General features: G+C 38.2%; 1 protein-coding gene across 2 annotated transcripts in view; it reads left to right on the top strand.

Moving 5' to 3' along the window:
• BRAF (B-Raf proto-oncogene, serine/threonine kinase) overlaps positions 1-14,698 on the top strand; it is an 83,784-nt gene that overhangs the window by 60,166 nt on the left and 8,920 nt on the right. For both annotated transcript variants that reach the window (XM_036405049.2, XM_036405048.2), the window contains 7 exons: positions 1,096-1,180; positions 2,578-2,754; positions 3,902-3,948; positions 4,512-4,630; positions 5,407-5,538; positions 8,156-8,290; positions 9,141-9,294. In XM_036405049.2, coding sequence (XP_036260942.1) covers positions 1,096-1,180; positions 2,578-2,754; positions 3,902-3,948; positions 4,512-4,630; positions 5,407-5,538; positions 8,156-8,290; positions 9,141-9,294 — 849 coding nt within the window. The remainder of the gene's footprint in view (positions 1-1,095; positions 1,181-2,577; positions 2,755-3,901; positions 3,949-4,511; positions 4,631-5,406; positions 5,539-8,155; positions 8,291-9,140; positions 9,295-14,698) is intronic.

The following is a 14,698-nucleotide window of genomic DNA, read 5'->3' as shown; positions in this document are numbered from 1 at the left end:
CCTGACCCCCAGGGGAGCACTGACTTTGACCCTCATTCATGGAGAAAGTTTCCCAGACTTCAAGATAGACTGGAATCCACAAAAGTGTGAAATAGATCATAGAGAGTAGTGTAGGTGTATCACTTGGTGAGAAATTTAGGGTTTGGGATTTTTGGCATGTTGTGCATGGAAGCAAGATGGAGGGCACAGGGTGTTGTCCTGGGTTTCTTCTTCATGCTTCTTTTTCCTTCTTCATGGGTTTGGGTGGCATTTTGTAATTGGGCAGAAAAGTCTGCATTGCAGCTCTTTGGGGTCAGTTATTGGGTTAAAAGGGAAAATAATCTAGGTGTGAGTTCTTAATTGGAGAGTTAGTTCCTAAAAGACCTTGTAACAAGAGATTGTTGGCCATTTTGAGCCATCTAATGAAAAGCTGCTAAACTCACATTAGTGAGACTGTTTTACTGACAAGAAATATCACACCTGAGTCTGAACATGAACTACCATCTCAAGTGCCTTCAATCAGACTCAGAGAAACCAACAACCGGTACCCCAGCAACTGGGACCCCCACAGATGGGCTCCTGGGCTGCACTAGGTATTGCCAGAAGGTTGAGGGAGGCAATCCTTCTCCTTAGCACTGGTGATGCCACACCTGGAATGCTGGGCCCAGTTCTGGGCTCCTCTGAGCAAGAGAGATGTGGGCAGAATGGGGAGACCGCAGTGAAGGGCAGTAAATATGAGTTTTAAATTAATAAGTAGTGTGCTAAATAACCAGTGTAAGAACTTCATATTGCTTGGAAACTCAACTCTTGCATGTTCTTCCGAACTGAGAAATTATTAGAAAGATGAAACATTACAAGGGCAGAAGTATTCCTCTTGATGAAGGAGGATTTCAGATGTGTATTTTTAATACCTTTGACCTGGCTATGATTTCTCAGAGTAAAGTAAGAATAGTATTTCTACATTTTACTGAATATTGACTTACTTTAAAATTGTAGTGATTTATTTCATGTAAGCTAAAAAAACAGTGTATCCCAAAATTTCTGATGCTCTGTACAGCATTCTCTCAAGAGAGGAATATGTATCAATGGCACTTACTAAAAATTTCTGTTTTAAAGGTGATGTGGCTGTGAAAATGTTGAATGTTACGGCACCCACACCTCAACAGTTACAGGCTTTCAAAAATGAAGTAGGAGTGCTCAGGTAAGAATATTTTTAATGGCACAAAATAATGTGTGTAGATTTGTGCTTCATTAATCACTGAATTTTTAGATCTCCATTGGAACACATTGGTCTCACTCCTACATGATGATACAGTTTTAAATAACCATTTAAAAATATTTCTTTGTATCCATTATATGTGCTTGTCTGCACACCTATGTTGGCAATACATATATGTCCAAACACTCAGAAGTAGTTACTCCCAATGTACTATCCCCAGGGCATAGTCAAGCTTAAGTGTGAGCTATAGGCCTTTCTTTCCTCTCATTCACATTTTGCAATTGAAGGAGAACATGACTAACGGTTGGTTTTTCAGCTACAGTCCTGCCCATGTTTAGTAACATTAATTTCTCTGAGATTTTTTTTTAATGTAATTCTTATAAAGTCATTTCATGATTTCCTTTTCTCAAGTCTACTGCTTCTGCTATCTCAGAGGAGGTGTTTGTTTTGGGTTCAGCTCTTAAAGATCCATCAGCCTGACATGATAGAATATACATTTTGAAGAAACATTACATCAAAGTACAATCCAGAGCAGTGTCAAGCATAATTATGTTTTAAGAAACAAAACAGCAAGAAGGTTTTTGTCCCTGGAAACCTGATGGGTTGAGCTGGGCGCCTATGCTGTGGAAACATCCCAAATAAGCTACAAGGAGAAAAGGACAAGTCAGCCTTTTACCCTAGGAAAATGTTAGTTCCAAAAAACACTAAGCTCATAGTTGTGGAAGTAGAGGCTTTCTGGGCTGTGCTACTTTAGGTATCTCTTAATTTTCTTGACAGAATTTTTTGACAGAACTGAATGAAATCAAACATCTTAGTCCAACTCTCTGCTGATAGTCCCTTTGATGGAGCCCAGCCTGTTTGATACATAGTCACTTGTTCTATCCTTTGACCAGACAAGGCAGATCTACCTATTGTTGTGCTTTCTCCATTAGGATTCATCATTACTTAACTTTGTGGTAGGATTTGCAAGAAACTGCTTATTTTTTGTTTCTTCAGCAGTTACTCTCAGCATCACTTGAAAATTCTTGAACCTGAACAAGGCACAGTCTCATAGCATAGCACTGTCCTAGCCCACATTGCTGCAAGGACAAAGGCTCACATGCTGGCATCTCATGTTAATTTTTTAATAAAAGAAAACATAAAAGAGCTCTGACGTTTTTCAGTTACCCCAAAGTAGTTATTCCATGTTAGTATGATGAGAAGGGCTAACTTCAGGAATAATTAATTAAATTAATCTAACAAGAGGTTCTCATAGTAAAAGTTGAGATTGACCCAACACCTTCCGTTTGGAAATATATTTGTAGTTTGTGATAGATCTGCCTGGGTTTTCCTGACTTCTTGACCTGATTTCCTCCTGATTCTTATGTTTTTGTAAACAGGAAAACACGACATGTGAATATCCTGCTTTTCATGGGTTATTCAACAAAACCCCAGTTGGCTATTGTTACACAATGGTGTGAAGGGTCCAGTTTGTATCACCATCTACACATCATTGAGACCAAATTTGAAATGATCAAGCTAATTGATATTGCACGACAGACTGCACAAGGCATGGAGTAAGTATTGGATTGTCTGCAAATGAGCACTGGGGCAATGTTTACTTATCCCCTTCACACTCTGGCTGACACAGGTAAATAAGGCCAGCTCTCTGCTCACTTGGCTGAGCCCAGGGTCCTGTCTCAGTCATCAAAGCATTTGGTGAAAGTATCAGAGCTCTCTGAATAACAGGTTTCAACATCTGAAGAGAACATCCCTATTTTGTTCTAAGGATTGTAAATAATCCTTACTCCATAGAGGGCCATCGAGTTAGAATTTACCAAACTAGCCAAGTACTGTATGTCAAAATCAGAACATTGCTGTAAGACCAGAGGAATTGCACTTCAGCTGTAAAACCACTATGATGATTGCAGTTCATTGTGCCATTTTTCTACTCAGTATTCCATTACATTTTCAGTCAAGAGGCGTGGAGGTGTTTGCAGCAACCAGCCTTAGCCTTCTGTTAGCCTCTGCATCTCCCCAGGCTCCATCTGTAGGTAGGGGAGATGCAGAAACTGTTTTGTGAACACGATTCAAAGCAGAGACACAAATTGGGGCTTTTCCAGCAGTTTTGTGCCAATCTCATTGACTAAACAAAGAGCCATGGGAGACTAATTCAGGCTGTATCTGCTGTGGGGCAAGTGCTTTCCTCTGTGTTCCCTGCCATCTGTTTATCCAGGCTGCAATCAGGGGATCTTTTTTTCCACTCCTCTACTAAAAAGCAGTCAGTGTACCCGAGTACACATTGAGACTGGAAAGCACATTTAGCTCCTGCAATTTAGAAACACCTTATCTAAAGCTGTGACTAACTCACAAAGTCTTGACAGTCCCCATTAAGGCTGGAAGGCAGAAATTTCAGCACAGGATTGCATGAAAAAAATTAGTGAAGTTCTTTTTATTGTGAATATTGAGTTAGAATTGAAAAAGCAGAATTTGGAGCATAATTGTTATTCAGCAGTAGCATCAGATTTGAGCTGGAAGTCTAAGCTTTATTTTATTTTTTCCTGTGAATGTTGCAGAAACTGTCATGGGTAACTGAAGTTTTACTGCCTGCATAAATGTGCAGTTTGAATGTCAATATAATTTGTTTCAGTAGTACAGTGAATTTTGAGTTGTTGATTGGTGAAGTATTATCTAACCCACCTAATCTGTGACATTCCTTTTCAGTTATTTGCATGCCAAGTCAATCATCCACAGAGACCTCAAGAGTAATAGTATCCTTTCCCAGAGATGTAATTTTGGAAGGTGAAAGTATTCCTGGTTTTTGTTTTTTTTGTATTTTTTCTGCCAGAAATTAACTTACTGATATGAAAAGCTGTTCATGTGTGAATATTTGCCAAATAGAATTTTCACTGAGAACGAGTAATATCACTAATAACAAAATAGGAGATGCTTACTGTGTCTTTTGAGTCAATTGCAATAACATAGGGAGTTTTAGTTGGTATCACAAAGATTTTTTTGCATCCTTTGGTTTCTTCATGTAACGAAAGATTATGTGAGTTGGCTCATGGAACATTTTCAGCTTTTCTCATACTTGGCACTTCATGAAAGCCACCTGGCCATGGTCTGCTCAGCAGTGACCCAGTCATTACTTACATAACCCTTACCTACCGTAATTCACCATGCTGGCTGCTTAAAACCTGTGTGATGTGAATTCTTCAGTGATGCTGAATGGTTAAAACTGTCATGTTCATGTTGCAAATTTGTAGCTGTTCATTGTTCTTTTAGGACAGGACCAGCACTGCTTGTCTGTTTTCCCTTAACATTCCCCCCTTAGATATTTTTCTTCATGAAGACCTCACAGTAAAAATAGGTGATTTTGGTCTAGCTACAGTGAAATCACGATGGAGTGGATCCCAACAGTTTGAACAGTTGTCTGGTTCCATTCTATGGATGGTAAGCAAGGGGGAAGTAGTGAGCTTGTTTCAACAAATTTATTTACCTTTGGCCAAACTTCCTGCTCCTATCCCTCTGGCACATTGACATATAAAAGTTGGCTTAAGCTGGAAAAGACAAGCAGTAATATGAAGTAGTAAATGAATGTTTTTCAATTCTTCTTTAAGCATGTGTTTTCCAGTAGTCAGCAGAAGAACTTTAGTGTCTCCATCTTTTATTCTGGGGTTTATACTGAAATGAAAACAGTGGCTAAGGAAAATGAATCAGTAGTTAATTAATATAATTAATTAATTATGTATAATTAATCTAGGGTTGAGGAGAAGGTGAGAAAAGCCTTGCAAAACATCCTGCAAAAGAGTAGAGGAACTAGCTCAGGAAAAAGTAAGATGCTCTTAAGTTTTAAGGATTCAAGAGGAGTTGCTTCATATTGCAATCTCTTGTGCAGCTCCACTTCCTCTTTTTCTCCCTGGAAAAGCTTAAAGCTCTGTTAGCTGGCATTAATGTCAGTGTCATTAGAATTCTAGTTCCAAATACATTCTCAGCTTGGCCAAGGTAATTTTGCTCTGTCACAGAATAAAAGGGATCACCAAGCTGAAATGAAGCAATGAATTTTGAGATTCATGTCAGCATCCACTCTGTATTAGGACCCAGTAACACCTGAAGGCAAGAGTGGGCCTTGCACCTGTACCCTGGATAAGTCCATGTTTTGTTCCTGGTAGTTGAGGTGCAGCACAATGGAGAGAAATAAAAACTAATTCTTGCCTTTTCTGATACAGGCACCAGAAGTTATTAGGATGCAAGATAAAAACCCATATAGTTTTCAGTCGGATGTGTATGCATTTGGGATTGTTCTCTATGAATTGATGACTGGACAGTTGCCATACTCCAACATCAACAACAGGGACCAGGTAAGGGGAGGCACTGACTTCAGTCAAGGGTGGTCTGAAGCAGTGATTGATTCAGACTTATGTGGTCAACTTTCTGATGTTCTGTGTGTTTCATGTTCTTGATTCTCATGCTGTGAGATGACATTTCTGCATTTTCTAGATCTGCGTCAGCAACATAGCAACAATTTACTTAATTCTATTGAGGCATTTTTTGTGTTCTTTTTATTTTAAATATAGATTTTCAGTTTCCTGACTGGTTGCCAGGATACTTATTAGGGAGAGAGCAGATTACTTAATAGTAATCTAGTTTAGAATAGTTCTGCAAAGGCACAATGATCCCCCATATGTGTGTTCAGTTATTCTTCTCATTCCCCCCACCCCTCCACTGCAGTGAATAATAAATAGTGCAGCTACAGGACTGACAAAACAGTCATCTCACCGAGTGTTTTATATTCATTTCAACTTTGAGAGAGCATGCACCATCTAACTGAATTGTAAGAAATTGCGTTTCTCAAATCCAGCTTGTCAGACAATATAACTTCCCACAGTCTGGGGATCCTATAAGATTACTTTAATGTGAACAAATATTCCATAAATCTTAATGATCCCACATGCTGTAATGCAACTCCATGGGACAGGCATGTTTGGGAAGGCATACCATTACTTCTGTCTAACCTGAAAATAGCATCTGTGCATCAAGATCTTTGATGTAAACTATTCTGTGTCTGAGCAGTGATGTATTTGTTGCTTCTGTGTCCTCATCCCTTGTTTTTTCACTGTCAGTACTTGAGAATTGAAACCATAGCAACGTTCATCTGTGAATGCCATTTTATAAGGCTGCTTCCCTATCTGCCAGAACACTTCATCCCAATTAATCAAATTTGGAGTGACTCCTTTTTAGTTTTCTTTTTCTTTTTTATCATTTTGGTTTTGCCTTTAATGTCTGGATTCCTGGCCAGATGGATCCAGCCTTCTAAAAACCGTATTTGGTCTTGTTTAGCTTTTACCTTTTAAGGTCTCAAAATGAACCCAGTGATGTGGGTGCTTACAATGAAGTGCTGAAACAAATTTTAAAATGCAAGTGAAGCCAACATATGTGATCTGATGTCTTGAGTTTTGTCACTCCTTGTCTATTATATGAAAAGTTGCAGATATTCCTCACTCTCTGATGCATTTACATCAGCTACTATGACACAACCAAGATTCTTAGTGAACAAAGTGTCATTCTTGTTATACCTCAGAGCGTTTCTGTCACTTCAACAGATTTTTCTAGACTGTTCTTGTAGTGATACTCTCTTTTCTCGAGTCTAAAATAAAAGATTAACCCCTATATTATTTGTAAAGAAACTATTTGAAACATAAAGAGTAATGAGTTTTGAATAATTTCAACTTGTGCCATTATTTAGAAAATATCAACTGCTAGATAATAAGAAATCTGATTGCAGCAGAGGTAAGGGTTGCAGTACATAAGTCTCTACTACAAAATCCTGCTCAGCACATGGGGTTTTCTAAAGGAACCATATGGGAGTTTTCTGTTCTTCTGTGATGCCAACACAGATGTGACTGAAGCAGAGTTAAAAAAGGACTAGGATTGTGTTAGTGTAAATAACATGTATAGAATGCTTGAGATGGGAGGGTTTCTGCTGTGGTTTTTTTTTTCCCCAGTGTCAAGATATGAAATAGTTACACTTTATTAGAGAGAAGGTGTGATAAACCTGCTGGGTTGTCCGAGTTCTCAGAAAAGGCAGTGATTACTGCTGCAGCATGAATGGATCTTTGATTAGCTGGTTTGGAAGTGCTTTTTAGTGTTAGTGCTACTGCAGTACTCAAACCATGTTGCAAATGACCTTGGCTTGACATGATGATGTTTGATAGTTTTTTATATATACAAGAGATGATTAACCGTATTTATGTTTCGTTTTCCTGCTTCCTATCAGTTTACTTGGTTTTATGCTGAAGTTTTTTCCTTAGGGGAAATATAAGCCTCCCATGTTGAAAGAATTACTGTAAAAATACCAAGCCTGTCTGTCTCCTCTTCTACAGAGAAGAGGGAGTTTCTCTTTTTCTTTTGAGGTGTTTTTTTCTTTTTTTTTTTGTGAGACTGGGGGAGGTGGTCAAATGTCAAGAATAAGCTTATGTGTTGGAGAAGTATGTGATGGAATCAATTCTCAGAAAGTAAAGGGTTTTAATATCCAAAGTCCATGTGTTTCTTAAAATACCTTTCAATGTGAAGTTGTTGTTGATTTGTAATATAAAACAGAATATTTCTTTTTACAGAATTTTTATTTTTAGACATTCTGTTCCTGCCAGAGTTGCTTGTTCTTGTTTTTGTCAGTTTTTGACACCGAAGAACCATTCCTTAGATGGTTATTGCTATAAATGGTAACCATTTACTAGTGTTCAAGTTCCACAGAAATCTCTCTGAGGAGGAGGAAATATCTAATTTTTTTCTCTATACTGAATAGGTTAGCAAGCATTACTCTAAGAAATTTGTCAATTCCAATATCAGCTAATGTTTCCTGGGAGGAGAAACCTTGTTGCTGCAACCAAAACAGTCTAGCAAAATGTTCACCTTTTGTGATTGTTTATTTTATCAATTCAACTTCTTCCTCTTTCATTTTTTTCCTCTTAAATAAAGATAATTTTCATGGTGGGACGAGGATACCTATCTCCAGACCTCAGCAAAGTACGGAGCAACTGTCCCAAAGCTATGAAGAGACTAATGGCAGAATGCTTAAAAAAGAAAAGAGATGAGAGACCCCTTTTTCCACAGGTGAGAAATGCTCCTCTTAGCTCTCAACCGACTTTACAATTTAAAGTTGTGAATTCACTGGCCAGTTCCAATTTTTTTTTATTAGTACTATAGCAGGGTTTCATAAGAGACCTGGTTCAGTACTTAGTTCTGTTTAATTAGAAATGCTCATTTTCATTTCAAAACGCAGGTACTAAAATGACCTGTGTACTTGGAAAAGTATTTACATGTTGGAGAAAGTTTCAGCAGGGAGATAGTGAAAGTAAGAGTTACAGTTAGACACACAAATTAGTAGTTGGTAAATGTACTCAGAAATGTTTACACTGCCCTCCTTGCTCTCCCCAAGCTTCATGAAGGTAAACAGATAGTTTTGCCACAGAGCTTGGTTTTTATCGTGCCTGCTGAGGAAGGTTTGGGCTCAAAAAGCTTGAGGGGAAGGAGGGCAAAAATCTGATATTTTTTTTCCCCTGTTTTGAATGTAACGAAATCATTTTCAAAAGATAAAGAGCTCCCCCTGCTGACTTTTTGGTAAATGTTATTAAGCAAAACGCTGGCAGAGCTGGGTTTGTTTGCAGCAATGGCAGGTATGGATACTAGGGCATAGACAAGGAGTCCAATAAAAAGCAAGTGTTTTCACTGTGCTTAGAGGGAATCCGTGCCTTTAAAAAGGGGGAAATTCCTCAATGGTCATTTTCAGCTTCCTTAGGATATAAACATTAAGAGTGCAGTGCAGTAAGCTATAGTTTAAAAATCCTTTTTTTAAGGTGTGTTTCAATATTTTTCTGTAGTTAGTTGATATTGTGCCTTTGGTTTTCAGAGAGAGACACAGCTTTGGAACAGCAAGTTTAATCATGTATTTTCTATGTTTTAGATTCTTGCCTCCATTGAGCTTCTGGCCCGGTCATTGCCAAAAATTCACCGCAGTGCATCTGAGCCCTCGTTGAACCGGGCTGGCTTCCAGACAGAGGATTTTAGTCTATATGCTTGTGCTTCTCCAAAAACACCCATCCAGGCAGGGGGATACGGTGGGTTTCCAGTGCACTGAACCAAAATGTGAAAGCATGTGCCTGTGTGTCTGTGTGCTGGTGTGTCCTGTGAGTGCCGGGTGTTTGTTCTCAGTTCTACCAGCTCTGATTGTAAGGGTTACTGAGGGAACAAGGGCTCACTTCCTACCACTGGGCACTGAGTGTTCCCAGCACAGTCTGTGTTGGTAACTACTGCCCTGGGAACAGCTGGCACAAGAAGAGCTGTAATGTCACGTAAGAGACATGGAAAAGTCACTTCAAAACAAGCAAAAATCTTCTTAAGGTCATCAGGTGTCATTTTTGCCTAGTTTATTGATTGGAATTAGTTACTCAGGAGTGTATTTGATTTGAATCTACTCAAGCTGTGGTTGTATGTTGTTTTGGGGGTTTTGTGGGGTTTTTTTACTTCATTTAAGGTCATTATATTTGAGCAAAAAGCTTTAGATTCTTCATTTAGTTAGGCTATTCATGTGGGAAACACTTGGAAAGATAAACTTATCTTCAAGGCTGAACACAGTCAAAACTTTATTGTGGTCAGCAGAAGTGAGCAGATACAACACAGAATCCAAAGAAAGCCCTGAATAACATGTGACTCCTATCTTGAAAGTGGAAGTTTAATTTAGTACTGTTTAGGGAACATTTCTCCTACAGAAGAGTGGTTAATGGGTTTTTTTATGTTACCTTTTTCTCTAAATATTCTGACCTGATAGAGTTTACACCATCTCCAAATGTTCTGTTACAATGCAACACAGAAGAAATTCTGAATGTGCTTTTGCCAAGCTGCAAGGCTATTACTGGTAATGGTGCCTGTATCCTTCAATTAGTACGGATTTCAAAATTTATAAAAACATTTTAAATCTCAAGCATGACCAAGTGCTTTAAGAGGAAAAATGCTGCTAACACCCATAATAGGAAAAGAAGATTTGAAAAAGCAGTTTTGTTCATGGAAATCAGTGTTATACTACAAATTTTGTTAAGATGAAAAGTGTTAATTACTTTAATGTTGTTAAGAATACACTGAACATGCTTCTCTTCAGAGGCAAATTGATTTTTTCACTTCCATGGAAAAGCTGCTATTTGACTAGGCAGAAGGGAATCAGTTGGAATAAATATCTGAGAAAGTTATACACCTTACCAAAATCCTCCTCACTTTGGAGACTGTATTTTTCTCTAGAGCATTGCTCTAGAACAAGTGCACCAGAGTAGTGGTTTAGGTTATATCAAGCTTAAATGTCAGATATGAAAAAAAGATGTACAGACAGTGTTCTTGTATGCTTTGAGATGAATTATGTGGTTTTACTTGGTTTAAACTGCTGAGCTGTTAATTCTAACAGATTACTCTGCATTGGAAACAAGCTGTTGCTGCTCTTGTTAGGACTTCAAGGGCCTAGGGGGTGTTCCTAGTGGCTTCTGATTTACCTACTCACAGAGAAGTTGGCTTGTTTCTAGCAATACATTTTTGAAATAGATCAGGAATTCCAAAATGTTTTGGTTCACTGCTGTCTGGCAACTGAGCCTTTTAAAATGGGAAGCAGATTTAGAGAGCTTGAAGAAATATAGGCAATTTTTACATTTTCTGGATGGATTATAATGATCATTTTGACTTCTGCTGTTGGAATAGTTTGGGAACTAACTTTTCTCCTTTTCTTAGTCAAGAAAATTCAGCTGTTGAAATTTCTCTCTATGGAAATAGTTAACAGAGGACAGAAGTTGTTATTGTTTTAGAAAATCTGTTTCCCATCTTCCTCATAGCTTCACCTCATTTTGGCAGGCTTATCTTAAAATGAAAACAGGACTGAAGTGCTGTTTTCCTCTTTTATTCTCTATTTTATGTATCTGTTCTAGCACTGATGAGGAATGTTTCCAAAGCTGTGGGCTGTGGTATTTAGGACAGAGCAAGAGGATGCTAGTGGGTCTCCTGCAAAACTTAGAAATGGGGCAGAACCATCCCCATTGCCCTGTCCAGGTTTATTCTTGTTCAGGTCTGCCAGATCAGTTCAAACCAGTTATTCCTTGTTAGGATTGTTCATCTGTGCTGTCAGAGCTGCAGTTATGGGGGAAGTGCTGCCATCCTTAGACACATTTGGCCCCATTTTCTGCTGTATGGTCAGCACATTCTTCCTGTGTCACCTGTTCTTACTGAGCATTTTGGGTTCCATGGCCATAATGGGATTTTAGCTTCTCACTAAACATTTTATGAAGCCTAAAAGGAGGCTGTTTTGTGGATCATTAACTTTATCTGACAGAGGCATTTAGAGGTCTCATTTCTGTAAGTTCTAATTGCTGCTTCAATGAGATTTGGAAGTATCTGTGGGATGAAGGTGCCTAACTACACTTGTGGATTTGGGTTAGAGTTCTCAAAGGTGGAACTCAGCCATGTTGTTTAGAAACAGACACCTGTTGGTTCAGAAAACATGCCTGTAGGATCCTAGGTTTTTCTGGAGGAGTAATTTATACTAGGTGAGATTCCTTTTGATTTTACTTCCCTACATATCAGTACAGAAACAAAATCTATCTTAGTACCTTCAACATGCTCCTAATTTTTGCTTACCCAGTGGATAGTATCCATACAAAAGATCAGCACAAGATCCAACAGAAAGCTACCTCCTTTTTTTTTTTTTTTTCTGTGTCTCTGAAGGTAAACCAGGCATAGTGTTGGAATCTGGTGTTTCCCTATGATATATCAGTCAGTCTCTGGTTCAGTAGGTAAGGCTGGCACAGCCTGGAAGGGAACCATTCTTCTCCTTAGGATTCTTCTGAAAAACATGGCATCTACCCTAGGATAAGGAGTACAGTTAAGATGATGTATGCATACCTTAGTAACCCCATGAATTCAGGTATCTTACAAATTTATGAGAGTACAGAATGGTAGCTGTATCTTAAATCCTTCCAGGAATTGGGGGTAGCAGGTTCACTCAGAACATGCTCTTGTAATGCATTGTTTGGAGGCAACATGAAAGATCTTGATCATCTTTTTACTGCAGATTTTTTGAAAGTGTGCATTTAAAATAGTTTCCACTTGCTCTGCATGAGACAAGCATGAAAAGACTGTAGTAGCTGACTTGAAAGGGTTTGTAAGTGTATATTTTCAGATGCTATCCATCCTTTGGAAAGAAATTGCTACCAGTCAAAGCAAATATCTGCAGTTCTGCTTGATAAAAAGCACCTCAGATGTCTGGCTTACAATGAATATAAATATCTGGGGATTGTTCTTGTAGCAAGTTGCTAAGCATGTGGTTTCATAGCTTGGTGTGGATAGGTATAGCCATGTACATATCTCAACTAGGGAAAGCTGTTACTGGCAGCTTCCTTTTACACATATTCAGCCAACATAATCCCCTTACTAGATGACCATGTTACCTATTTTGGTCTCCTATTGATTTGAGATCAGATTAACACTGGAATTTTGCAAGGGGAGATTTAGCATTAGCTTTTCAAAGAAAATGTGGTTGCTAAGGTTTTGTTTAAATGGCACGAAAGTCTGAAAATTACCTTTTTAAAGCTACCATTCTACTTCAAAGAAGTCTTTACTTCTGGTCCTGTTTTTCCATTGATCTTTCCCAACTAAAGATTCTTTGTCTTTTTTTTCTGAGAGTCCCTACATGACTATTAAAATCTGAATTATTACCAGAAGTAGGCAGAAGGACAAGATGAGTAATGAGGGAGCAATCTTTTTTTATACATTTATATCTTTAATCACCAGTTTAAAAAGGCAGACTGAAAAATAAATTAAATAGAGCATGTTCTGTAAGTGTAGCTAAGCATAAATGTCACTTAAAATTGACCTCACAGGCAATATTTGGTTACTTTTTTTGTCCTTCTCTTAAAATAAAACATGTACAAAACTTGAGGTGTTTCTAGAAGATACTGTGAAGAGAGTTGAGAAGTCAGTGAAATGTAGCAAAAAAAGGCAAGAAAAAATTATCCAATATTTAGAGTATTTGGAGCAAGAGTTTCATCTGGTGGTAGAACTAGTAAATTAGGCAATTAGATCTGTCATGAAGCTTTTATTCTATTGTTGTTACACCTTAAGCCTGCCACCACGGTCCCTAAAGACACATAGAGCTTGAGGCCTGTCACAACTCCCTGTGCCACCCTTACTTTGAGCTTCAGGTGTACTCCCTTGTCATTTCCTGTGAGGCACAGAGCCCTTTCCCTGCTTTCTTCAAGTTCCCTTAGAGCTGGGTGAGCTGTTCCTCACAGGCCTTTTAAATGCCTTTTCTTCCCCCTCCTAGTGCAGACAGCTGACTACTCTTCTTGGTTCTACTCTTTGTAGAGCAAGGCATTCCACAGAATTAACACTCTAAGCCTAGAATTTTGTTTGCAGGGATGTTTCTGTTTTGTTTCCAGTATTCAGAATAACAATCTTGAGAAAAAACAAAACCAACAATACAATCACTCTTGAAAAGATGGAAGGACAGCAGATAGGCAGCAGTTGTTTGAATGTAATGGCATTCAAAACCTTTCTGTTGAACAGAACAAAGGCTCTCTTGTGCCTGCTTATCACTCCTTCAGTAATAGGGAAGCTGTGAGAAGTGCTGTCAAGAAAGTGGCATAAACTAACCCAAAATGCATATGAAATTCAACAGGGGGAAGTTATATGTATGTTTCTTTTCTCTTTCTCCTGAGTCCTTTTGATTATGCTTAGTTAGACACCCCTCACTAAAAATCCTGTAGAATACAATTTCTTTGTGGGTGGCAGGGATTTTTTTTTTTTTTTTACTAAAGTATAGGATTAAGAGGATTAATATCTTAGACTCGGCTTCTATTCGGTCTTCTGTCAAACTCCTGAAAGACTTCAGGCAGCAGTTTTACTCTGTGCCATAGTTGCATCCTCTCAGAAGTGGGACTATGAGTGTGTCTCACGGCACGGTGACACTGAATAAATTATGTAGGATTTCAGGACATCATCACATGTGAAAGCACTGCATATAATTATTCTTTATTCAGTAATTCTGAAGGAAGTATGGAGTTGCTTTATTTGTTATGCTCCCTGTTAGTGAGGGCTAATTTCTGGTCTGGGATTGAATAGACAATCTCTCCATTCTTATATTCTTATATTTCTGTTAGTGGGTTTGCTAAACCAAATCCTAGCACTCTGTAACACTGGTTTTCTATTCAGGCACTTTACTGTATATAGTCTTTAAAGGGTAGTGGATGTCTCATAAAGTTCTTTGTTATTAAATTAGTTTTACAACAAAATAGAACTGGTTTGCAGTTGGATGCATTTATTGAAACTGGTGCTTCTTAGGAGGACATATGTGCAATAAGGAATTTAAAGTAAAATTAAGCTGATACATATAATTTTCAAATGCATGATGAATTAGACTTTGCTTGAACTTTCACCTTCTTGGGAAGAATGGGTACGGCTTGCTTTTAAGAAATCCTTTGTTGGTTAAATATG

This window comes from Molothrus ater, chromosome 5, assembly GCF_012460135.2.
Source record: "Molothrus ater isolate BHLD 08-10-18 breed brown headed cowbird chromosome 5, BPBGC_Mater_1.1, whole genome shotgun sequence".
In the NCBI taxonomy this organism is placed as follows: domain Eukaryota; kingdom Metazoa; phylum Chordata; class Aves; order Passeriformes; family Icteridae; genus Molothrus; species Molothrus ater.
Note: the sequence above shows the minus strand (reverse complement) of the source record. Positions and strands in the feature narration are given on the sequence as shown.